Consider the following 26,460-nt stretch of genomic DNA (forward strand, 5'->3'; position numbering starts at 1 on the left):
TCCTACAACGAAAACCGTTTCTTACTGGAAAATGCTAGTTTGGACCTTTTCATTCCCACTTGTGGCTAACTATCACAAATATCTATCTGTAGAAGTACATTGTTGGGAACTGTAATATATATATATGTACATATACACATGAATGTGTAGGTATATTACACACAAATACTGGTAGTGGGTGATTCTGAATATATTTCAAATTAGAAAAAGGAAGATAACTATTGACTACCACCAGGGAAAATCAATATTGCACAACTTAAAGCAGACAAACTGCTAAAAAGACTGAAAGTCCAGGGTCCCAGGTGTTAGAAAGCCTCTGGAAGGAAGAATTCTGAGCCTCCTAGTTTTAATGAAGGCTCTGATTCCACTGGAGCTGCATCTGCCTTAATTGCCACCTGTCAGACACTACAGTATGGCAATGCTGACACATGCAAGCCTTGGCTACCCTGCCTCCTCAGTAGGAGAAAACCTTGTTGAAATAATTCCCATTATACTCTTCTTCAGTGCACATGTAGTTAAATGAAAGATGCTCGGTTCTCTGTCATCATACCAGAGTCAGCACCAGCCGGGATTCCTGAACAATGCATTAAATCATGTTTCTTTTAGGTGGTAAGTATTACCGAGTGGGACTGATGGTGATAAGCCAGAAACAATTAAGTCAGGACGAGCTTTTTTCCCAGACATGCATTTTTTTTGACAGCCCAGTATCACTTGAAAAGGCACAGGCTCCTCAAAAAGCAGAGTCTTCAAGCTCCTCTCTAGGACTCTTTAAAAGGGACTGGACACCATTTATCCAACAGTGTAAGTGTGAATGGGGCATTGCTACGCTGCAGACAGCTGTGGTGGTACCCCTAACTGGACATGTAGGTACCAAGGATGAAAGCTTCGATGTACTTGTACTGAAGTAGTTCTGGTGCCTGTGTGTTTGGGCAGCAATGAAGGAGGGGGATGAAGACTGTGGAACTGAGCATTTGTGGATCCAACCACATTTCCATAGAAGGAAATAATTTCTCATATGGCTGTCCTGTTACTCCGTATATTATGCCTGTAGCAGATCTGTTTGCTGGGCACGGTGAAGTGTTCAAATGTTGCAATGATGGGGAGCCTGAGATTTGCTTTACACTGTGGCTTGTCACCTTCCATCAAGCACACTGTTCCAGCTACATGGTGTTTTCAGAATAAATGTGCTTCTCCTATGTCTTGTTCTCTTCTGGCCTGCAATAAATGGCAGAAAATACTTTGACTATAATGTAAATACTGCACACAACATGTGCTTTCTTCACTGCAAAGGGAACGGGAGTCAAGAAGTCAGGTCTGGGTACAGGCTGTTGCTGTAACCTTTTGCTCACATTCGCAAACAATGCCCTATTGTTATAGTGTTTCCTGCAGATTATCCTAATGACCAGTGAGCAGTGAAGCATGAACATGTGTTCAGGTTTCTTAGATTGAATTCTAATGTAATAAAACATGTCAGCTTTTTAAGGGCTGATCAAAAATACACAAGAAGGCAAACTGGGTAAGACTGAGCACAAGGAATTTTGCTGTAGCTCTCAGAACTTGGGAACTTCCTGGAAGAAATTTCTTTCATACCTGAGGACAGATGATGCTTATTTTCTTTTCAGCTATTTTATGATTTGGCAATTATATACATAAATTTCTTCTCTAAAAGGGCATAGTCTGATCCTGGTAGTGGAGTTTTCATAAAGGCTTGATTGCAATTATAACGAGGATAGGATTTCTCGTGTATGTGAAAAATACACAGCCCGAGGCCTCATGTGGTGTGCAAGCCAATACAAACACTGATCAAGTACCTCACCAGGGAAAACAGGGAGACCTGGCGCTCCTACATGGCCATATCACTGCACACGTGCTGGAGTATTCCAGTAATTTACTGCATCAGCAAGTTTGTAATACATTACGTATAAAACTGATTGTCACTGAAATACATTTTAGTGACTTCAGTGGAATGGCATCAAAGAAGAGCTAAATGACATCTCATTTTGGCAGTTCAGTACCAGGCTATTAGCAGCAGACTAATGTCATATGCACATAAATTTTCTGTCTATGGAGAAGGTCGCATTCCTCATATTCTGGGTTTTCTTTTGTGACTGGCTCAGCTTTTAGTGAGCATTAACCTGGGAGGTACATAATGTCATGGCACTTGGAAGTGTTTGCAGTCAGAAAGGCCCTTGCAGTTAGAGAAATTATGTTTAATGTAAAAATTAATAGACCAGCCTAAAATAACTTCTGAAAAGCAATGTGCTTTTCTTAATACAGTGTTGTGGTCCATTAGTTAAACAATGGTACTAAACAACTCATACAAACAAAAAATTCCTTGCATGAATTGTGAATCCAGTTACCTTATATCAGCTTATGCAACCTGAAGGGGAAAATTATTTATAAAATCACTTAATATTTATCATATGATAAGAAAATTCCAGACCTGTATAGGCTGTCTGCACCATAATTTTTCACCTAGTAGTTTAATAACAGAATACCTTAAAAGTCAGGTATTTAATTTTCTTTCTGTTAGAGTGGTAAACAGGTCTCTTTGATATGTCTTCCTTTCAGCACCTCTTCCACTCCATGGATTTGAACTGCATTAGGTGTCCCTGCTGGAACTCCTATTCAGACTTCTAAAAATTTCTAGGATTAAAAGGATATTTTAACATAAACATCTGTGCACCGAGAATGTTTTCAGTGGTGCTGGCCAGACAAGAAAATGTTTACGTTTTCACCTGGGTTAACGCTCAACTGACTTGCATCTGTTTATCATATCTGTACACAGATATGCATGAATAGGAGCTGAACATGAGCCAGCAGTGTGCCCAGTGGCCAAGAAGGCCAATGGCATCCTGACTTGTATCAGAAGTCGCATGGCCAGCAGGACTAGAGAAGTGGTTGTGCCACTGTACTCGGTGCTGACAAGGCCTCATCTCAAATCCTGTGTTCAGTTTTGGGCACCTCACTACAAGAAAAATATTGAGGTGCTGGAGAGAGTTCAGAGAAGGGCAAAGCTGGTGGGAGTCTGGAGCACAAGTCTGATGAGGAGCAGCTGAGGGAACTGGGGTCGTTTAGTCTTGAAAAAAGGAGGCTGAGGGGAAACCTTATCGCTGTCTACAACTACCTGAAAGGAGGTTGTAGCATGGAGGGTGTTGGTCTCTTCTCCTAAGTAGCAAGTGATAGGACGAGAGGAAATGGCCTCAAGTTGTGCCAGGGGAGGTTTAGATTTAATATTAGGAAAAATTCCTTCACTGAAATTGTTGTCAAGCATTGGAACAGGCTGCCCAGGGAAGTGGTTGAGTCGCCATCCCTGGAGGTATTTAGATGTGTCAATATGGTGCTTAGAGACACGTTTTTTTTGTGGACTTGGCAGTGCTAAGTTAGCAGTTGGACCTGATAATCTAAAAGGTCTTCTCCAACCTAAATGATTCTATGAGTCTACATACATTCACTTTACAAATGTTTTTATTTAAACTGATCCAGCCCTTGTCCGTAGACATGACCTGCTTCGTAAGGCCAGGAGTTAGTAGAGTGCTGAGCAAGGGTTAAGTCTCTGCACCTTTGAAAAATTTAACTTTGACTACCTTGAGCTGCAGGGATCTGACCCCCGACAACGCATTTTGATTTTAATCACACTCTGTCTTGAATTGAATGGATGTCTACCTAGATCCAGGTGTAATATCCCATGCTGAGACACTTGGCTTTTGTGGAACTCAGCTGTGCCAAATGAAGGTGGTCCTGTTTTGTCCCTTCACCAAAAGGTGATCTCTCTTAATGGCTACTTTAGACAGGAACAAGTATTTTCTTTGTATACATTAAAAAAAGAAGGCACCATTCTGCTTTCCTCAAATGCTAATTCTGCATACCGCACTCTGATTTATGTTCAGCATGTCAGGATAATGGGGATGGAAAGCACAGAACACACTTCTCAAATGCATTAATACATTGTAAAACATTCTGAATGTTTTCGGCACATCTCCAGCAATGGATCATTAAATAAGAGGAATAAACAAAGAAAGGACCATCAGCCTGACCTCCACATAATGCACTTAATGACTGTCAGCTACATTCATAAATTTACAGGCACTGGGTTTTCTCACCATGTGTGAATCAAGGTTGCGTTTCATATTTACTGTGCAGTTAATAGGAAAATGAAGACTCTGACATCTTGTGTTGTATTTTAGGAGTTTGAGTGGGATCTGCACTTGAGAGTGCTTAGGACCACCTCCCCCTCCTGATACATCATGTGTGTAGGTGAGACTTTATATAGATTTTTGCTTACTCTTTTGGGAGAAAACAACTATTAACTGTGGTACACAGCTAACATGCAAGGAACTCTCTCAGCTTTTCTGGAAAAGGCAACTGTTTAAAAAAAGAAATAGAGTGGGTTTGGGTGTCTTATGTAGGGTATCTTTTTCTTCTCTTCTTAACACCACTAAGACCTATCAAATAAGAAGGCCATCATTTATATACCCCCGTGACAGGAAAGCCCTACACCAGACAGCACAGTGCTCTAAGTGACTTCACAGAAAATGCTGGAGCATAATGCCAGACTGGATTTTGTGGATCGTACCCCATAACCAAAGGTATTTGTGCTGCAGCCAGAGGGCCCAGTGGGTGCCTTTTGCATTATCTGTGCAGGCACTCCTGCATGGCATGGGGCTGCTCTATGCACCAACCCAGGGTTTTAGAGGGTGCTTGGTGTTGCAGCCTGGCTCCTGATGGTGCTGGGGACTGGAGAGCAGGCAGCAAAGGAAAGGTCATGGATTTGGAAATATGTATTTTCTACCTTTGGGAAGGGGTCTTCTTGGTTTTGGTTTTTTGTTTGGTTGGTTTGTTTTGCACTCAAGTACTTACCATAAACACTGTAAAATTAAGTCATTTTTCTCCCTGTAAGTACCATACCAGTAAAGGTCTCATTACTGGCTCTGCCACAGCAACTCTGTAGCTTCTATACAGGAATGTAATTCAGTGAGACACAGAACCACAAAAATATCTGATGTACTGTTTCTTTTAAATGGATTTTCCATACAGACAAGTTATCTTCCTGAACGTTTCTGTGAAAGCTTCTGTCAGCCCAATTTAATTGGATTGTAGCTGAAAACAATAATATTACATTTACATTAGCTTTAAAAGTCTCCGTATTCTTCCCCTCCCTGCAGCCCATCTGGCTTTAATGATGCTGAATTTTAATTTAATGAATTTTGTTCACTTTAACTAAATGTGCTGCATTAATGACCTGCTGTATTAAGCAGGTAGTTAGAATAAGGTGTAATATTGATTTTTAGTCTTTGTAAAAGCACTTTTCACAAGAAACATATGGCATTCCTGCTTTAGTTCATGTAATTGGTTTAGTTTCCTTATGTGAGTTTTGTAACTGAATGAACCTGAGCTAAACATGATCTGGATCAACACAAAAAAATCCCCAGGACTAGCATGATTAAAGCACAGTGGTTCCCCTGGCCACCAGCAAGCAAACCAATGGTGGACAAGAATTTAAAAAGCAAAATGAGAGCCACAGATTGACAGTTGTTTCAAACAATCGCCATGTAGAGACCAAATGCCACGCATATGGGAGGAGCTTGAGGCAAAGCTCGCCAGGCTTTCTGCCTCATTAAAAGCAGGCTTCTCCAAGGGGATATTAGTAGGTTACTAGATCAGAATGCCCCTACAGCACGCTGGCAAGGGTGCAAAACTTGACCCTTTGTAACCCTCCCCATCCACAGCAGTGCACTTGATCATATAGAAGTTAAACAGGGATGATATGTTTCCTAACATCAAGGACGGCTTTAGAAAAAAGTGGTATGTAAAACCTATTGAGAAGAAATCTACATCCAGTTTGGAGAACGAAAGACAGCAGCTGATTCTGAAGGTTCAAAACAAAACCTCCAAACAACTGCTGGGGAGGGAGGTGGCTGGCATGCATATGAGCATGAAATTGGATCTACTTGTATCTTTGAACCACTCACACCTTTTTGACATTATGTCTAAACCGCGGAACCCAGCCACCAAAGTCAACATCCACTGAACCCATCCGTGTTCATGAGGCTGTGTGACCCTCTTGGCTGGCTGCTGTTCCCTGGCAGAGCAGGTTTCATGCTTTGCCAGCCCCCCTTGCTAGCCCATGTCTGCTGTTTGTGAGCCTCACAGACCCCACCACCCCTTTGGCCCATCAGCCTGCATGGGGAGCTGCAGCTTGGGTGAGCGCTGCAAGGCAGATCTGTGCCACACTGCCCCCACCATACATTTCTGAGGAGGAAAAAGCTGGTGAGCCCAGTGCACAGAGATCCAGGGGGTGACTTTTTCTCTTCTGTCCCCACACCCCCACTCCCTGGTGACTCGGGGAGCAGCTGTTCTCCATCCTCTCGGAGAGGTGGGGAGCAGCCAGTCATTCCTGGCTGAGCCAGAGTCCTTCTTGAGCCAGCAGGCAGGTGTAACCGTGCACATGCTTGAAGCATGAAGCTGGAGGTTTTGGTCTGTCTTCCCCAAGGAAATGGGCTTGTACCACAAGTGCTCTAGTACATTGGCTTCTAATGACTGTTCTTGAGCCCAGTGAGGAGCTGGCACCAGAGCTGGCAGAGGAGAACCAGCCTGAGCCAGTGCTCTGCAAGTGCTCTTGTGCATCTGCAGCCAGCCAGACACCCACAGGGCTGGCCAGGAGAGGACGTCCCTCCCCTATTAAACCTCTGGAGAATTTCAAGTGGCAGAGGGGGATGCTCCATCAGCCCCCCTCCTGGGGAAACTTTCAGTTGGCGATTGCATTTTATTGCAAGGCAAGAACTGTGAGCAAGAGCCACAAATCCATAGAAAAATCAGGCTGCACAGCAGCAGAAGGTTGATCTTACACCCTTGATTAGGACAATTGTAACTGGTTGTGGGCTTTTCTAATGAATCAGCGAAGGTGCAGGCCAAGCACCATAGCTGTAATCACAGTAGGTGCAAAAAGGGGGCTGTCTATGAAAGCAGCAGGACAAAACTGCCCAGGGCCATGCCACTTGCCCTGGAGCAGCTGTAAGGAGCAGACTGAAGACAGCAGGAAGAGTCTGCCAACAAGGAGAGGGCAGCTGAGCAGGATGCCCTCACCTCTTTTGTTGCACCCTCCCTTCCCCCATGACTCCAGATGAAATGTGGAAATCCTATCTTGGGGACTATAACACATCCCTAAGACCAGTGAGGGTGCTCACACGCTGTAATAATAGATGCTGCATAAGTGCTGCAGATGGAAAGTGGATATTGGCTCAATATTTGCAAAATGGGAATAACAAGCCCCATCTTGCAGAAGACCATTTAGGGAGCATGTGGTTCAGGAAAGAACTCAGCCCAAGAAAATGAGAGCACCTTCACCACCAGCCCCTTATTCTGTTATTCTGCAGACACTGATGAATTAAGCGCATACTGTCATGCTGTGCAGAGTAAGTGGAACAGAAACGGGGAGATGTCTGACATATATTTTGAGGCGTATTTAATATTGTAGTGCTTCCGGATTCCACTAGCATGCTTGGGGTTTTGGCCTCAGACCAATGTTTGCATCAGTACCATGTGTCTCTGGAACAGCAGAGCTTACTTTAGAGCTTGCTATGAAAATAGTTTCCATTATAACCCCTTGTTTTCACATGCTTCTTATATTTGATTTTATTTTGAAAATCCTCTTTTGAGTCAAAAATTTCCATGCTGTAGCTTTGTCAAAAGGTGAATTTTCCCCCCGACTCTTTTTCTTAAGCTTGGAAGAAGAATCTTTCAAATGTTTTTGAGTCATGGAAGAGTGGAAAAAACGCATTTTCCTGGTGGGGTATAAAAAAGGTCCACATTTTCATAGCAGTAGAAATGTGGGGGAAATGAAACTGAAGGCTGAAACTTGTATTTTGGTCTGCAGATTTCTGTAGTAAACCAGCTTCATAGGGAATGACATTGATTTGCCAAAGGCAGACATTAATCTTAATTTTGGGCAGTTAATCAGGCATGGGTCCAGGTTTCAATCTTTGTTGGCATTCAGGATATCATTTAAGGTAGTGTCTTTACAGCTGCGCATTTAAAGAGGTAAGAGCAAGTCCCTTGTGGTCTTTCATCCTTCAGAGCTAATTATAGTCCAGCAATAGGTTTAAATTCATTCTAAAATCTGAATGGAGAGGAACTAGAGGAACAGTTGTGCCCAACACTTTCAAAACTTCTCCTCATTTCTCACTAAAGTCAGCAAGAGCAAATGGATGTGTTGAAGTCATGAACAGGCTCAGGCACTTTGAAAGGGCGAAAGTGCATGACAGGGTACATACAAATGAGTGGCTCGAGCAACTGAGAAACTTCATTTAGGATGCCTGCCAAATTTTTGTTGATGTCTTTCCCCCTTTACACAAGCTAGGAAGCATCAGTGTAAAAATCTGCAGTGCTATGTGTAGTTACACTGAATTAGTTAATAAACAGAAGAGAAAAGAAAAAGGCATCTAATGGCCATGCTGATGAGTGGTGCTGCCCCTCTATCCTGCTTTTTATTACTGGTTTTTCCTGGTGAGAGCTGTAGCTGATACACTAGAAGTAATCCTCCTCCATGTGTTCTAGAAAGTACATAAAGTGTGAACAACTACTGGGCTAACAGGACTGCTGTGACCTTCAGATTCACATTTTCTGGCTTTTTTGCAACATGTAGCTACACAGCCTGCACATTTCATTAAACCTTTCACTTTCTATCATTCAAAACCTGCTCTAAGTGTATGTACATTTGGCAAAGGCATCCAAAATGATGTGTTTATTTTGCTTCGGTGCCAAAAAGCAGTGATTCATTAAGGAGCTTGGAGCCATAGAGGGAAAGCTGCAGCCAGCAACCACCACACATGCCCTGAAGAGCAGAAAACTGTGTTTTCCTAAGGAAAATGGTTAGTGCAGCTGGACTAATATCATGGCTGACTTCTCTGAAGCGAGGAGGCACTACTGGACAGGCTGGAGACCACAGAACTTCTCCCGAATAACTGGGCCTTGCTGCAGCAGCAGCAGCCAGGAGGCACCCAGAGGCTGCCATTTAGCCCAGATAGGAGAGAGAAAAAATGCCTGAGGGGAGCAGGTCCAGCCGGTAGGAGCCTTTCCTTGAAATGATGAATTAGGCAGGCCCAGTACCATGACCACTGCTATGGTGAACATCGTGAGAGGCTTAGCAGGCCTTGAGAGAAAAGGTAGAGGAGGACAAGTGGTGTGCTGTGGTAAGGACAGACCTCCAGCTGCTTTTAGCTGCACTACTTCATTTTCTCTGCTGGGGACGTGCCAGCTTGTATCAGTGAAGGGGCCAGTTCACTCTGTTTATTGTAAGTACTGATACGGACTTGCAGCCACTAAAGCGTTTGAAAACCTGGCAGAAACCTGACTCTTGAGGAACTCTATGCTCCGGCATGTCGTTTTTACGCCACCGCTTTCTTCTTCCCCAGTGGCTTGAACTAGGACGGGCAGAATGCTATTTATAATTTTTAGTGTAGTCCTTTTTGTCTTTCATCATAAATCTGGAACCCTGGACAAAATTGATATCTGGTGACAAACACACGCTTGGTTGGAAAATTTCTGATGGTTATTTTCTGCCTGGAAAGGAAGTGCTCTCCTGTGCTGTCCTGTACTGTCACAGCACTGCGACGGCACGGTGAAACACAATGCAACAGGAGGTTCTGGGGTCAAGGAGCCAGTACAAGGCACAAAGGAGATGATCACATATGAACAACATTAATATCAAAAGTTCTTATTATTAAAAATTAAAAAAATAATGTAAAAGAGTTTTAAAGTATTTTATAGTTTAAAATTTAAACCAGGACTGTAGCATTTAAATTATTAAGTATTAGGGACCTTACAGACTCTGCATAATATGTCATGCCATCTATTGTGAGGTTCTTCAGCTTTTTTCAGGCATATCTGATCTAGGGTTAGGAATACAATGTGATCCAGTATGTCATTTCCCCTTGTGCTTTAAACAAAGACAGCAGGTAGCTTTTTCCAGTATTAACTGCACAGTGCTTAACTCTTCTTAAAAGAAGACAAGATCTTTGCCCTGAAGAACACACGTTTCTTATAGCATATAAATTTTCAGTAAATTCAAATTAAAAAAGCCCAACACTGTCAGTGTCAGGAAGGTCTGATTAATCAGTCTGATTCTTTCATTTGCTCACCTTTCATAATCTTGCACAAGAAGTTCTCCAAAACCTGGATTATACCACTTCTGCTACTTATGTCATAAGTCTTTTAGGCAGATGATAACTTTTAAAACAGTAGATGTGAAAGTAATAATACCTCAAGTATATATTGAAATACTCTGGGTCTGTGAGAAAATAAAGGTTTCTGCATAGGCCAGGCTTGCTGAAGCAAAGGAAAGGAACTGACTCCAGGCAAAGTAAACAAACATTAGCAACAAACATGGGATGGAGACAAGTCAAAGAACTCAGAGGGATATAAACTTTTAGAATTTGCCTTTAAGGATCATTAAGGAAGGAAAACACTTTTGAAATATGTTTTGGAACAGAGCTGGTCTGGAGAAGGTGTGTAGAAGTTAGAAGAAAGTGCAGTGAGTGAGCAGGACATTTTCTGAAGCTGAGGAGCACACTCAGTAGACTGCTCTTCACGAGATCTGCTCTCCGTGACTCCTGAAATATTTGTGTTGGGACCATTTTCCTTTTATTTTCTGCCTTTCAACCATACACATTATGTAAATTCCTTTAAAATCTCAGTGAGTACAGTACCACAAGAAACTGCAAACTGTTATTAAAATGAAAACAGGCATTTTTCAACATACTTGCAGTATTCAAGTCTGTAGAAGTCTTTTCTAGTTCAACTTGCCAAGCAGCTAATATAGGCAAGAGTAACACAGGTTAAAGGGTACAACAAAAGTCAGAGATCAGATAATAAAAGCACAGGAGTAAATCTATAAGCATTCATCGCTAACTATTTAAAACCATATTGATGCAGCTATTGTAAAAGTTCTCTCTAGGTAGAGAGAGCACCATCAAGTCAGAGAGCACAAACAGAGCCCCACGGCTGAGGGCACCCAGCACGCAGCCTGGATAATAAATTATTGAACTGCTGTTGTTTACCTGCTTCCCAGTGTTTGAAATTTGCTTACAAACTGTTATGGTGAATAATTTAGACTAGCAAACATGTTTGCAAGAGCATAACCTATATGCAGATAATTTGTGAGCAGAAAGAAAACCTGCCTGTGCCAAACTGCCATGAATGAGTTCACCCAGCTGGGCCCTTTTCCTGCCTGTGGTGGCAGAGAGCTGGAAAGGATAAATAAGAACAGACTTTGAAACAGGAGTTGGGATCATCTACTTAAACAGCTCTGAGCCCCTCCGATCTTCCACAGGTAAGGGCCTTGCTACCTATCTCCTAGTGCAGTCTTAATCTGAACAAGCAAATCTCATCCAAGAAATGTCTGCTATTTGTTTGAATGAGAATAGCCCTCGTTTGTATATTAACCGCTCTGGTGCAAGGCTTTGAACCCCTGGTTTCCAGATTGAGAAACTGAACTACAGAAGCTTCTCTCAGTTATTCTGTATAGATGCCTTTCATTTTACTGTATAGAAAGTATTTACAGTGGGTTTTTTGAGGGGGGCGGGGTAAGCCATAGACTTGCGATGATTCCTCACAAAGGTAACAGCCTCTTTTTTTTTTTAAAGAAAATCCAATTCCTTTTTTTGTGCTATGCTCGTGCATTGGAAATAGGAGGTGACACTGGCAAGAACATAGCATTGTTAAGCCATTAAAAATAAAAAAGGACACACAAATATATTTAAGAATATTTCCAAATGAGAGCATAATCTAGGGTTATTACGGAAGTCCTTGATTAATTAAAAGAAATGGCCCAAACTCCCAGTAAAATTAATGAATCTAGCCTGTGATTTTATTTTGACAGTGCCTGTTTAAGAACTGCATTCAGTTTCCCGGAAAACAGAATTAGCTTTTTGCTCAGTCACAGCTGATGTTCTAGTCTTAAGCAAACAAATTGATTTTGGTGCTGCCCTCCCCAAACTCTACATATCTGTAGCTGCGGGTTCTCTATGAGTAGGTACGAATTCAATGTCGTTGTTACAAAACTTAGTGTGACCCATGACTAAAAAAAATTACATAGCTTCTTGCTTGTGTTTGCCTGTATCACATCCCCTTTGCTTTATTCACTGAACCGTACAGCTCTGCAGCCTGCAAGACATGATGCTGCTCATCCTTCAGCAGCTCTGCAAACTGACAAGAGTTGTTTGTGGGATGTGGAGTGGTGGGAGCACTGCACAAGAAATGACCTGTCTGGATCATTTCTGCTCTGGACTCAGTGCCATCCTCTTGGTTTACGTTGATAAGCACCCGGGTAATTTTTTTTTTCATATTACAAGGTTGAACGCATTTGCCAGTCCTGCATTATGAATCCTGGGATTAAATGTGGTGGTCCTTCCTATAGCTTCTGTTATATTTAGTGCTATAAATTAGTCTTGGTGACAGAAGGAAGAATAATACAAATTCGCTTTTCTAAAATACTTCCGTGCTTTATGTGAGCCTACAGAACTCTAAAGGACTGGGCAACAGCATCCTACATGTTGTAGGTCATCTATTGCCATCAGTCATCCCAGTATAGTAAACACGTTGAAATACAGCTGTCTTTGAAGCTTTATTGATGGGAAGGAACTTGCTCTTTTTTGTGTGAGGTAGATTATTGTGTGTATTATTTCACTCTTCCTTGGGAAAAATTTTGAAGTTTTACATTCTCTTCCACAAAGAGAACTCCTGCTAGACATCCATACAAGTGCAATATTCTTGTTTTACAAATATGTCTGAAGTTCATGAAGAAGCCATTCTTCCTCTTTTGGTGGAAGATTTTATTTCTTGAGGGAGAGCAGAGTATCTCTGTAACATTATTCACTACTGGACCAAGCATAATAATTTGGGACGAGAAGCGAAGAACTGTGCACACAGCATGAGGCAATCAGATAACCACAGTATTATAATACTACTGGCACCGAGTTGTAACAGGGACGCTGGGTCCAGGAACATCATTGGTGCTGATGTTGTGTCAGAACAGTCTGGCATGATCTACTGGCACCTGTTCTACCCATCAGCTGAGCCCCAGCTTCCCCACCTGATAAAGACATGCTCGTGTTTTAGCATCTTGTTGCAGCATTTCCTTCAGTACAAGATTAGCCCTGGCTAAAATGATCATGGAAATTTGAATCCTGAAACTCTCACTTTTATCTTCCCAGGCCGTTTTTGCTTTGCTAGTAATGGTAGAGTTTCAGAAATCCTAGAAGACTATAATAACTACAAAATGTCACGCAGTCCATCTGTGTTTCATCCTATTAGTTGTTTAAAGGCAAAGTGGTATATACATCCAAACACATCATAGATAAAGTCATCTAAATCCTACAAAGAAAAAAAAAAAGTATACCAAATAAAAACATATTTTATTTACATAATTGAAATCTCAAATCTCTGCTAGAATCAGTTGTTATCAAACATTATTGTATCCTTTAACTTTTAAGTGCCCTAAATGCCAGCTGCCAACAAGGCAAGAAATTTAATGCACAGACTAAAATACCTCTATCAAACTGTGGAATACAAGTCCCCGTAAAACTGAATACTAAATGTATGTGTTATATGGGGATGTCAGTAGGATGCTTGAATCCCTTCTGTGTGGAGGAATTTACATATACATATATAACTCTACATAGGAGAAATGTGTCACATTGGTAGATGGCTTTTCATATAGTCTTGAGGATTCAGGGTTCATTGCCTCCCACTGGCGATTCACAAGCTGAATTCCTAAATCAAATGGCTTAAAAAGCAAGATCTAAGCAGAAAAGTGCTATTTTTTTTTCCCCTAATGCAATGATCATTGATCACTGTGAATAATCTGAGATGTATGCGTTGCCCCTTTACGTCTTTAGGCAGGAGATAAAGCAGAAAGAGACACAACTGTTTTATGGACCAGTACTATTTTATGTATTCAACTAAGTATTCCCTCTTCAGGATCAAGATAAACTATTTTTGCCCACTGTACAAAAGCTGAATAAAGAATCTATGGTGACAGTACTGGATGTTCCCAGTATCTTGTCTGTCACGAATAAAAATCTCCTTAATAAGTCTTTTAAATTTTCTAATTCAAGCGAATTATTCATTGCTTACAAGTTGCTCTTTTGGATAAACTCTTATAACAAGATGCTTCTTTTTCTTATTCTGTGTAATATGATGCCTACAATCTGTTAGTGCTATAAATTAACACTTATCTTCCCTAAACTAGAGTTGACACCCCCTGCTTTCTAAAGCAGTAATCATATTCTACAATATACCACTAAGCATTGCTGAGGTATGAAGACAGGACCCTTAAAAATGAGGTGGTTGTAAAGAAAATGTATAAAAGAGAGTCACCATCATCAGTTAATTTATTAAAAAGAAAAAACCCACCAAAGAATCTGACAGCAATCACCAAAGCAGAAGAAATTGGCACCTAGTTCACCTGCACTGGAGGATGTGATAACTATGCCCATTTTATTGGCTTGTGAATCGATCTTGAGGAGTTTGTTACCTTCACGGGAACTGTTGCAGGTAGATGATATATACTTTTGCATTGTAAACTGGGCTTTTAAGTAACAGGAGGAACACAAATTCCTTTGATAAAATTAATGAGATTCACTGGGGGCAGACAGGAACTTGTTTATGTTCCTGTTTACAAGTGACTCCAAAGAGGTAACTCGAGTTTCTCAAAACAAAACCTTCTAAAATCATTTTTCCAGGTAAGAAAAATAAATGTGGGAAGTCATTGGAAAAAAACCAAACAACCCCACCAACAACAGCAAAACAAAACAAAAAAACCCCAAAACAAACAAACAAACAAACCCCAACCACTCTCCTGAGAAATTAGTGACAGGAGTTGGTTGTTTAACAAGCCACCCTTCCAAAAACCATTTCTTGGGTGGAAGAAGGGACCATTAGATCACCTACCTTCCACTTAGCTCCCACTGCACAATTCAACCTGGTGCCTCTGTACTCACCCCACTCACTCGTCTGCAACTCTGTGCTTTGTACAGGCTCTGGATTTGGAGGTGTCAGGCAAAGAGCTTTGCCTTCATTGTCTGGACTTCTAGGAATGCTGCAATGCTATTTTCTCCTCACAAAGGCACTTTTAGGTTAAAATGCAACATGCCAGTCTTTCTTGAGCGCATCCGCACCAGTCAAGGCTTTTGTTGGAGAGCACTTCACTTTCCATCTCATCTTGTGGATCTCTCTTGAGCTGTCTCCCATCATTCAGTTTTGGTTTTTTAAGGGGCGGATGACACCACTGGACATGAGACAGCACTTTTTGTCTGATAAAAAGTACAACAATGTAATGGGATGTCTACCTACCCTTTCCTATTTGCCCATCCATATGTGAACATCAGCTTCCTTCTGTACCAGCCCTAGCTCATCCAGAGCTCGTGTTGAATTTCTCTGAGCCCCTACATGGAGCAGCTTTCTAACATGCCTTCCTTGGCCCTGGTAGGTTGTATCGTTCTGTCCTACAAGTCTGACTTTTTTTCTTCTTTTACTCTATTAAAACGTAATTGTTTGAAAGAGCTGAGTTTATTAAATAATCCAGATAACTCTGTGAGTGCCTTGTCCTCGTTATCACTCGAGTAATATTTACTCCATCTAAAATTGCTTCCGATGGATATTTATTTAAGTCTTTTAAAGCTGTTTCAAATAACACTTCTCTAGATCGCTGATGAAAACAGTGAAGAGCCTGCCCACAGCCCTCCAACAGAAACACCCTCATTAAATGCTAGTGGTCCTTGGACAATCGATCTTCTTTTAAGATAGTTCTTCATCTGTTTGTGCTTTATTAATTTTGTGTTGTCCTCACTTTTTTCTCTCTTACTAAATCAAGTTCCTAGCAGCAGTCTATTACACTCAAGCCTGTACCTCTGGCAATTTAATATGTAACAATATAAATCAGGAAGGAAAAGACCTGTTTACCAAGGCCTATTTTCTACAAGAAAGATGAAGACTAGCATTAGTTGTATTCTTCTCTATTCACCATGTGTTAGCTGATGACCACATTTCTTCTGCTTATAACTGATGTCAGACTACCCAGACTGCAGCTACCTATGGTGTCCCATTTATTGCCTGAGTATGGGCCCCACACTAACACAATTCTCCATCTCCTGAAACATCACCGCAGTGACAACACATATGAAGATCAGCAGGTCAGATATCTCTTCAGCCAACCCCTCTAGGACTTCCAGGACACTCAAAAATGTAGTAATTCACCATGTCTCACTAACAGATGTTCTTTAGCATGTTATTTAGACGAGCCTTGAGTGTCCTCAAGTGATGCATATGCATCTCCCTGCGTGTCCTGCTTGTTTCCAGGTGCTGTGTAGTAATATGTATTAGGGAGCTGAGCTTTTTTTTTTAATCACTGGTAACAGTTACCTGTTTGCTCTAGGATTAAGTTTATATCACTGCCTAGATTACAGTTATGCATTAAGAAAACCAAAATAAAACCTTTGTTCCTTTTGGCCCTGTGCTATGCAAAATCTGTATTTGTCCCCATCTTTCCCATTAATTCATCCAATTTATTATGGCCCATCTTGTCACTTGTTACAACAGAGAGCTGCCTGGGTGCTGCTGGCTTAGACGACTGTTTTTTGTTGTGGTTTTTTTTTTTTTTTTTTTAATTTAAAGTTTCCCTGCCTCTATGACAGGGAAAGGTTGAGCACGTTTTCAGAGCTCTGTCACAGCAAAACAAGGGCTTGTAACGACCCCACGAGCTGCCCTGCCCAGGCATTGCCGCTCCTGCGGGTTGCAAAGCCCTGAAAACTGCTGCCGGGGGAAAAGCGCCTCCGGGCAGGGTGATGGGATCGCGCCCTGCAGCTGTCACACGTTTTCCCTGTACCTTCAGAGAAAGGGTGGAAATAATATTGTGTCTGGACCAGCGTTTTGGACTTCGGAGAAGGTCTGGAGTTAGGAAGGGGCGCTTGGGACGTTAGCACTTCGAGAAGGCTCGGCAATTAAGCGCCGCTTTTCCCAGTCTCCGTATAATTAAGGGGGGGGGGAGTTTGTTTGTTTGGGTTTGGTTTTGTGTATGTGTTTTATTATTATTATTATTACTACTACTTTCATTTTTATTAAAGACTTTTACGACCCCTCCCTGCGCCCATGCCCCGCAGCAGGACCGGGGCAGGGAGCAGCGCGGCGGAGCGCAGCCCCCCCGCGGCCGGGCGGGTGGGGGCGAGGCGGTGCCCGGGGCGGAGAGCGGAGCTGCCGACCGGCGGCGCGGCGGCATGACAGGCAGCCGCCGGCCCGCAGCCGTAGGCGCCGCGGGAGCAGCCGCCCCCCGCCAGCCGGCGGGGAGCGCGGCCCCGGCGAAAAGTGCGATGTCCCCCCGGAAACAGGCGCGGCGGAGGCTGCGCGCCCGGCGGGCGGCGTGATCGCCTCCCGGCCAAGCCATGGGCCAGACGTCGGTCTCCACGCTGCCCGAGCCGGCCGGCGGTGAGTACCGGCGGCGGGACAGCGCGACCGGGGCGCAGCGAGGGCGGCGTGCGCCCGCTGGCGGGGAGCGGGGCCGGGGTGACGCGGGGGTACAGCCTGTGGTGGCCGCGCTCCCGGGGCGCTGCCGCCCGCCTGTTCCCTCGGACCGCAGCGGGGATGGTGGTGGTGGCAGCGACCGGGGAGGTGCGGCTGCACCCGAGCTGTTCTGCCCGGCTCGGCAGCCCCGGGGGGAGAGGGGCTCCGCGGTGCCCCCCACCCTCCCGAGGGGCTTGGGGCTCGCGGCTTCTTTTTAGCCCTTTAATAAATAAATAAGTACGAAGGAAAAGGGAAAAAAAAAAAAGGGGGGGGGGTTGAAGGAAAGGAGCTCTGGCATCTTGCCCAGTAGCGCGGCTAGTAACCCGCCCATCTGGTTGCTTTTGGCTCTGGGACATTTTATGTGTAAGCAGACTGTTGAAAATAAATAAATAGCGTGCGAGTGGAACTTCCCCCCAACCCCTCCCCCGCAAAAAAGCAGCTCTATCTGTTCGTAAGTTTTTGAAGATAGTACGAAGTACTTGGGAATGCTGTTTGATGGTATGTTAGGATGGCCCGGTGTGTTTCAGTTACTGAAAAACAAGAGTGGGTCTCTTCCCACAATAATAGGATGTAGAATCTAAATTAACTCCAGCGAGGTTTGAAGTTTCCTGTGAAAATGTCACTGTATGCTTGTTTTTCCTCAACGCCTGTTTCCTTTGCATCCATTTAAAAAAATACAAGCAAATCCTGTTGGAGATTCTAATTCTTGAAGGCTGAACTTTATTCTTAATTTGCTTATTGCTACTAATGTGGGAATGTTTTGTCGAATAGGAGACAATGCAACAAATTTTTCCCTCTCTTTTTTTTTTTTTTCTTCACAAGTGTTTCAGAGAATAGTTTTAGTAATAACACAAGAGTTTTCAGAAAACTCCCTTATGTTGCTGGTGGTACAACTTTCCAGTCATACTATCTCAGTCAAAATTTTGTGTGATTTCTTTTCCTGCCAAACATTGCATGAAAGATAAATTTGACCATTTCTGATAAATGTTACCGTCCTGTTGAAGGTTTCACCCAGCAGCCAGCACGTTAGAATTAAACCAAGGTAGGCACTGGGAAACAGATGTAAGGAAACAGATGGACCAGTTAAAAGGTTGTATTAAACTTCCTGTGCAAGAGTGTGTCTAAACTCTTACGTGCAAAAGTCTGTTGTGAGGGTATTTTGCCTGGGAGGGGGCCTGTATCTTGACTAATGGTAGCTGTGGTGCCTGCATTCCCTCAGCAGAATGCTAATGGATAGTAATTGGATTGGATTTCTGGGTTTAGCTAAAAGGAAGTCACCCTTGAATTCTTTCCTAACTGAAACTAAGATTTTCAATCAGGAGCAATAAGAAACAGTTATGTGAAGATGTAAGTTACGGTGATGTTACCTCAATATTGCCAAGTAAATTCCAGTTATAACCCTCTTAAGAGCACTTCACTTGTGACGAGACACTGGTAGTAGTTCTTCTGGGAGGTTTCACAGAAGAGCAGTTCTGCTGCACTTTTAGCCCTGTTGAAAATGTTGAGAGAGTATATCCTCAATAAGAAAACTTAGGGGCAGGTAGATTTCTGGGTGGCATGGATTCTTGCAGGTGCAGTCATTTGTTTTCTGTTGTCTGCTGTGCGGGTATGGTCTGAATGCCTAATATGTTGCAAAGTTTGAGAGGCCCCATCCAGCTCTCATCAGGGCAAGAGAGTGACTTCCATTGGTTCCAGTTCAGACGGGTTGCCCCTTAGGCAAGTAGTCCTAAAATCTTCGTTGATTTTGGCATGCCAGCCAGCTACAAGCCATTTAAGTCTTTGACAGCTGCTAGAGATTAGAGTTGAAGGAGATCCCTGTCTTGCACACACAGGAGCTACAAGTCTGTTTTAGTGCTAAGGAATCAATACAGCATTCAGATCCCCAGTGAGCCACACAAAAGCAGCTGTGAGAAGTTACTTGCCTGTTTGTTCCCTTTTTTTCCCCCAGCTGTGCCAGCCTGGGAGGGCTCAGATCCTGACCCCTGGTCCCTGCTGTGCCCTGCAGGGTTTAGAGAGGCTGTCAGCTGGGTGCGGGGGAAGGCACCACCAGTAAATCACCGTGAGGCCTTCAGGTGGCCTGATCAGGTGAACATGGTTTGATGTAGAAAACTGAAATGGAAGTTTTTTCCTGAAAGTTGCAGGATGTTAGAAGAGAAACAATATATCCATAATATAATACTCGGTATGGACTTGAGCCAATGTCTTGCATTTTTTTTTTTAAGATTTACTTTAAATGAAAGATTTTACTCTTGGAAAGGGAAATTCATACTGAAGTACTTAAACAGACCAAGGTGCTAAGGGCACTTTCCCATTGGGCTAAGTGCAAGACTGAAGCCTAGCCATAAAACTCAAAGTCCTTCTCGACTGGGCAAATGTATGCTCATGCCAGCTGGATTAGAGTGCCTGTAAAGAGAGGAAGAATTGGATTTTCATGCCCCGTTGGAACTTTATTTAGTAGCAATGCTGTCTTGCTAGAGTTTGCCTTTGCCATCAGCTGCAGATGAGTGGGTGTTCAAGTATTTTGGACAGGAGGATCAGGGCTTTAGTCACCTGCCATAACTGTGAGTGATACATGGACAGCCAAGCAGGTCTTAGCTGCCTGTGGACACCCACCAGGCAGTCCTTTGCTTCCTCTCCTTCTCGGTTCCAGCTTTTTCAGTTGTTTAGATAAACTTTCTAAAGCTTGTTTGTTATTTGTCATGGATAGCAAACGTGAACAAACAGTGATATCAAGAGACGCTTAGGAAGACAGTATAGACTCTATGGATATGTGGAGACGGAGGAGTGTATACTGTCTTTGTTCATCTTCCTTCCTCTTCTGTGATTTTCCCACACCTGGCAGAACCTGACCAACATGCTCTCTCTCCATTCATTGATTGGAGTTTGGTGCTTTTGGGGGTTATCAACAATCATGTGCAAAGTCTATCGCTGCTACTTTCTGATCTACAGCTTATCAAAGGGTAGCAGAGCTGTGCACTTTTTTCAGTGTGGGTTTTGCGTTTGGCTTTTTTTGGATTTTTTTAATTGGGTAGTTTGGTACCAGCCACAGTACTGAGAAACAGTGAAGTCCTCAAGTGGAAATGTGATTGGTGTATTGGGACGATAACTCTGAAAAGCAGACCTAGTTAGGTGGCAAAATATTTTTGTTGTTTCTTGGATAGCGATGCCTTGTCAAGAATGAAACTTACAGTAAAAACAGACCTAACAGTGTTCCTAGGAAGAGGTCAGTCAGTTCAGCATGGAGTCTGTGGAGCACAGCAGAGGGTATGCGGAGGGGAAGGACAAGCTGCAGAGGGGAGGTCTCAGGAGCCCCTTGCCCCAGCGGTCAGAGTGCTCAGAGGGGCCAGTTGAAGGCTGGCGTCAGGTCCCTGTGCTGATCTGCAGAGCCAAGTACGTAACCCATGGGCCTGTGTACTCTGGGGTGGGTGGGACTTCCTCTCGTTGTGTACGTTTTTCAGAAATGGAACACAAATTGCCAGACTTGCATTTCATCCTATTACAGACCCAAAGTTTTTTCCAAGGACATGAAAAGTGTACTTTGACAGCACAGGAAAACCATTTCCCACCCAGCTCCCTCCATGAGATGAATGCAGTCACTGGTAGGATGCTGTTGTTTGTTGACCTTGGCACTCAATGAAATGATTATCGTAGGTCAGAAGTGAGCATGTTTCTCAGACTGCTCTTTTTCATCTCTCTTGGCATTATGGGATTTCCTGTTCATTGGCAAGGAAACAGCAGCTTCACCTGTGTCTGTGCAGAGGAATTGTAATTGCCTTAACTGGGAACCTTATCTTAATCCTGAAATGAAATGGAAAACTAGTATTTGTTGCAGCATTTCTAGGTGTTGGTTAACAAACTAATTGGTTATCAGTGCAGCAATTTCAGGACTTGTCTGGGAAGAGAAGTTATTCCAGTAGTGCACTCTGTTAGTCGCTACTTGTGAGCCTTACTGAGAGTGCTGTTCTGGAGCAAGAACTACTGCTCCTGCGCAGTTGGACAAGGGGGTACTCAGCCATAGACTTAAATTGTCATACTGTCTCAGTCCACTATGAATCTGAATGCACAGAAAAGCCCTGACAGTAATATTACCACTTTTAATGAGGAAAAAAATGAAGTTGATTTTTCTCCTCCAGCTTCTCTTCCTTCAAAAGTGGAAGAACTTTGACATCATTGCACTTTACAGGAGAGCATCTCAAAGCATTTACAGGTGTGGTGAACTACTCACAATACACCTCTCAGCTGGTCATTCCAGTCATTGGCGCGCTTGAAAGAGTGGAAAGCAGACATACTGAGCTGAGATATCATGTCACATTTGATGTGAAGCCCTAACTGATTTGTCCACAGCTACAAGGGAAGTTCTGGGAAGAGAGCCTCATCTTTGTTCTTTTTTTTTTTTTTCCCCCTGAGGTTTAAATTGGTTGAGGACTTTGAGGGTGAACCTATCTAATACTGCACTGGGAATCGGATTCCATTTTTTTCCTTCTTTATGCTTTTATAAGTTATGGAAGAGTTATAAGTACAAAGGGAACTCTGTTTTCAGTTGCTGCTAAATTTATATCTGAAGCTTTTCAGTTTTTGTGGATCTTGAGCATGGGAAACACTTTCCTCATCTTACCAGTGTTGTCAATGGGGCTACAAGTGACAGCTCCAGAATTTGTGTTAATTAAGTAGGGAATTTGCCCCAGACTTTGGGCCGATTGAGTGGATACTTTAGATACCTAGTCAAAGGCATAAAAATTCTGTATTTTCAGACAGAATGGGTAGCCACGAATTTGCCTGTTGCTAATGGGAACTGCAAGAGCTCTTTAAAAAAACTGGCCCTTGTGTGTCTTGATCTGAAACATCAAACATAATAGCAACTGCTGAAAGTGTAGGTCTCAACACCCAAACCCATGATTCTGATTTGTGCTGTTGGTGAGGGTCCAAGTGTCAGCATGTGGAATGAATCACTAGAGGAAAAAAAAATGTGCATGCTTTTAAATATAATACTTCTATAAAACACAACATGTATTTCTGTGATCATGGGTGCTGCCATGTATTCTGTGATCTGCCGGAGTGAAACTCTGCCCCAGATGCCTTCGCAATTGCTGCCATTTGGCGCACACTGAGCTCCTGGGCTGCTGCAGTAACTCATTGCAGAGGAGGCTGCAATCTGAGATGAGAGCAGAGATCTTGTAAGGACACAGGGGACCAGCCACACCACAGGAACAGCATGTGAACCACAGGAAGATGTGTGTGTGAAAATAAAGGCCTAATGCTCAACAGGTCCAAGGTCAGTGTCTCACCTCACACTGAGACTGCTTCAAGGATGAGCAGGAATTCTCCTCATTTAGCTGCCAGGGTCCGTGACCTTTCATTTCAGGCATGCTGGCTGAGATGCCTTCATGTGCTGCCATTTGGTAGCCACTAATCACCTGCTCGTGGTGTTAATCATCAGCTTCCTCGTCTGCCACGAGGAGGGCAAGAGCTGGCTCCTGGGAGGTCAGCGTGGGCAGGGTGGCAGAGCCCCGTGGGCCGGTTGGGTTTGCGTAGAGTTGTCTTCTCAGATGACCACGCTGATACTTCCCCCAGATGAAAAGCTCACGGGAGATCTCGTTTCCTCCTGAGCCCCCTGTGCTAAGCCCCACTGACAACTGATCCCACTCTGCTGGATCTCAGCCACCGCTTGGATCAGTTGTCCATCCTTCCTAGATCCTCAGCTTTCTTACTGCTCCTGGGTAATATCACCTTGTCCTTAGGTGGTGTTTTCTGTTACAGATTTCAAAACACTTTCCAGTCGTTTTTATAACATTCCTTGATTTAAATGGGAAAACTGAGCACAAGGACGCAGGACAGTACCTGGGATACAGCCAGGAGGAAATGGAAGAGCTCCCAAGTCCTCATCAGTGTGTGACCTGTATCACAGTCCCGCCCATTAAAAGCAGAAAAGACTTGGATATTTATGTCCTTTATATGTTTTCACCTATTTAAAGTTGTCCTTTATTCATTTTGGACATTGATGCTTTTTGAGATTTAAAAAAAATAAAGAAGAAAACAGTAACATTGCTGAAAAATACTCCTGAATCAGTGCTGGGTTTGGATTTATTTTTCACTTTATTTTATTGTTTTAAAATATAATGATGATGATTTAAAAAAAAAAGGAGTGAGCTTAATGTGTTGAGTCAATCACTGACACGTTTAAAAAAAAATACTTCGGCAAACAGGCTGCTTCCAGAACTTATTTCTGCCCATTGTATTTAAAATGTAACGGTGGTTGGAGAAGTATTTTTGATCCACAGCAATGTGCCAATGGGCTGACATTCAGTCCTATGTGGAGAAGTGATTTCTGAAGTGTCTATTCATTGCCTTCTCTGGTTGACATAAGGGGGATTCCTGATCCTGTGCTTTTTCTGATGGGGATCATGACAGTGTGGCAGAGGGATTTTAATTTGAGTAGGTCTGGGCAGGGCCAATGCTAGACGTAGGAAAAAAGAGAAGAAGTAGCTTGCTGGTGATGGTAAAAAGGCTCCGGTACCAGGCAGTGATGGCTCTGGTCTGTTTGGCTCCCAGCAGATCCCAGAGAGGGAGGACAGCAGCCAGGGCATAGGTGCGTGTCGGGGAAGGGGCAATTCAATTTTGTCAGTGCTCCTAAGTGGACAGAAATCAGTTTTGCCAACACTGCTGTGAAGCCGTCAGTTGGGTCTGATTTCAAGACACATAAAGATATTGATGTTAAAAATATGTGCAAAACTGAAGAAGGAAGAGAAAGAAAATATGGGTATGAACCATCAGCAGGGAAGGCAGGCAGACAGTGTTTCTTTATTTTGTTTTATGACCCCAAAACGAAATCTAAGGCAAAAAATCAAATCAAGTCATTTATATCCCCTCTTAGGTGAACACTACAACCCCTAGACTGTCAAGTGTATTTTGGGCAAATGTAAAGTTACAGTAGGACTCCAGAGTATGCCATCTCCTACAATGTTGCGTAATAGAAATGGTTCAGTAGGAGCTAGGTAGGAAGGTCACTGTGAAAATCAAGGTGCTGCATGGTATTTAAGATGGACTGTTTTCTCACTGTCTCTGACCAGAATCACACGGGTAACAGTGCTGGGTGTCCTCTCTCTTGGGTTTGTTCTGGGTTTAAATATTATGATACGTGAATCAATTTAACCTTGCCTTTTTACAGTCCACAGAGTTGTTCACACTACCAATCTGCACAGACAGTGCAATTACCTCTGTCCATCATGTGGAGGCTCATTATTAGGAAATTTGATTTAAGACTCGAGTTGCTTACAGGCTTTATGCAAGGTCACTGCATAGGAATGAATTTCTTCTGTCCCCAACTTGGTATTCAGGCACTTGGAAATAAAGTCTCTGTCAAAACTGAAAGTCTTATTTACCTTTGTGTTCTCTGACTGCTTTGAACAGCTGCGATGATCAGTGTAAGTGGGGAAAAAAGCTAGGGAGAAATGAGGATCTAGGTTGCTCTGTCATTGCATGGATGTCTAGGGCATGCAAGTAAAATGAGAAAAAAAAGCGAAGATAACAACTTGCTGTCTGTTTTGTATTGATAAAGGGTTGACTAAGTCTATGTTAGATAATACTCTTCTATATAAGACTACAAAATTGTGATAACACTGTTACTTGGCAGATTGGAGTATTAATACAGCATCCTGTGCCAATGATAGATTTGTGAGAAGATGTAAACAGCAAGGGGCACGTTGCCTTTTTCTTCTCTGATCCCTGCTTTGGTGTCATATGAATTAGAGCGATGTTTTGTCAAGCAGAGTTAGACTGTGATACAGCTGTCCTAACAGGTGAAACTGTGTGAGCAAAACCAATTCTGATGCTAAAGATCAGCCTGCATATTGAGAATGTGCTTTTTAAATTAGTGTTGCAAGATGTCTTCATTCTGACCAACTGCCCAAACTGTCAGCAAATCCTCATCATCTAGACAGACCATCCTTGTTTCAGTATTATTTAATCCTTTTTGTATTTTCTGGATCTGAATGTTTTAACGTGTCACCCAGTAAAAGTCCAAGAATGATGCAGAGTCCCTAGATGCTGGTTGGGCGCTTAAACCCAGGCTATTACTGCTCTGTGCAGAAAAATAACATAGTTTATAGTCTAGAAATAATTCAAGAAAATACAGAAAATCTCTAATGTTTATTGATTTAAGCTAATCAGGTAATTTGCACAATTAGAATAACTGTGGTAGACCATGAAACTTGAGGTTTTCACTGCGATCATTTACATTTTCAGCTTAAACCATTGCTGACGAGACTTAGAGGTGCACAGGGACTCTTCTTCAGGCTTAAGAATTTTTCTTTAATGCTTCAAGCTTCAGCTCATGAAGTTAACTCTTGACTGCAGATTTGTCACCCCTGGTTGTATTTCTGGGATTTGCAAACCAGAACTTTGTTGATGCACACTAAAATTATTGTCATTTTGCTTGACCTTTTCCTGCTGAAGAAGACAGGGCTCTTCTTGCCTTCTGCCTGCAGGGCTGCAGAGCAAGGACAGGCAACAGAAAGTGATTTGGATCCCAACTTCTGTTCAGTAGCCAGCTGAACTAAGTAAAATAGCACTTGTCATGAGTGAAACTTGGTCTAAATGCCCAGGAAACTTCACGGGAGGGCAGCCTGGCACTGGAGAGGGTGGTGTGTTGAAGAAACAAACCATGGTGATGGGAGCCAGGCTTTGTACCCCAGCTCAGCCCACTGCAGGGGATGCACTCATGATCTTCCTGCTCAAACCAGGAGCTGGGAACCAAGCGCCGTGTGCCAGTGCCTGTGCCTGCATCCTCAACAGACTGCAGCCTCTGCTGGTGGATCCCAGATACCAGTATGAGTCGGTGTGTGGTGTTGCACAGATGCCAAAAAGCACAGCAGCTCATGGAAGAGCCCCTGTGCTGTAGCCCTAGGTTAC

General features: G+C 43.0%; 1 protein-coding gene across 3 annotated transcripts in view; it reads left to right on the forward strand.

Moving 5' to 3' along the window:
• Positions 1–26,460, forward strand: part of PHACTR2 (phosphatase and actin regulator 2) — a 141,553-nt gene that overhangs the window by 42,406 nt on the left and 72,687 nt on the right. For 2 of the 3 annotated variants that reach the window (XM_065631192.1, XM_065631193.1), the window contains exon 1: positions 17,281–17,478. The exons of the other annotated variant lie outside the window; for it this stretch is intronic. In XM_065631192.1, coding sequence (XP_065487264.1) covers positions 17,436–17,478 — 43 coding nt within the window. In that variant the 5' untranslated portion in view covers positions 17,281–17,435. Of the gene's footprint in view, positions 1–17,280; positions 17,479–26,460 lie in introns of those variants that run through there. 3 annotated transcript variants of the gene reach the window in all.

This window comes from Caloenas nicobarica, chromosome 3 (genome assembly GCF_036013445.1).
Source record: "Caloenas nicobarica isolate bCalNic1 chromosome 3, bCalNic1.hap1, whole genome shotgun sequence".
Taxonomy (NCBI): domain Eukaryota; kingdom Metazoa; phylum Chordata; class Aves; order Columbiformes; family Columbidae; genus Caloenas; species Caloenas nicobarica.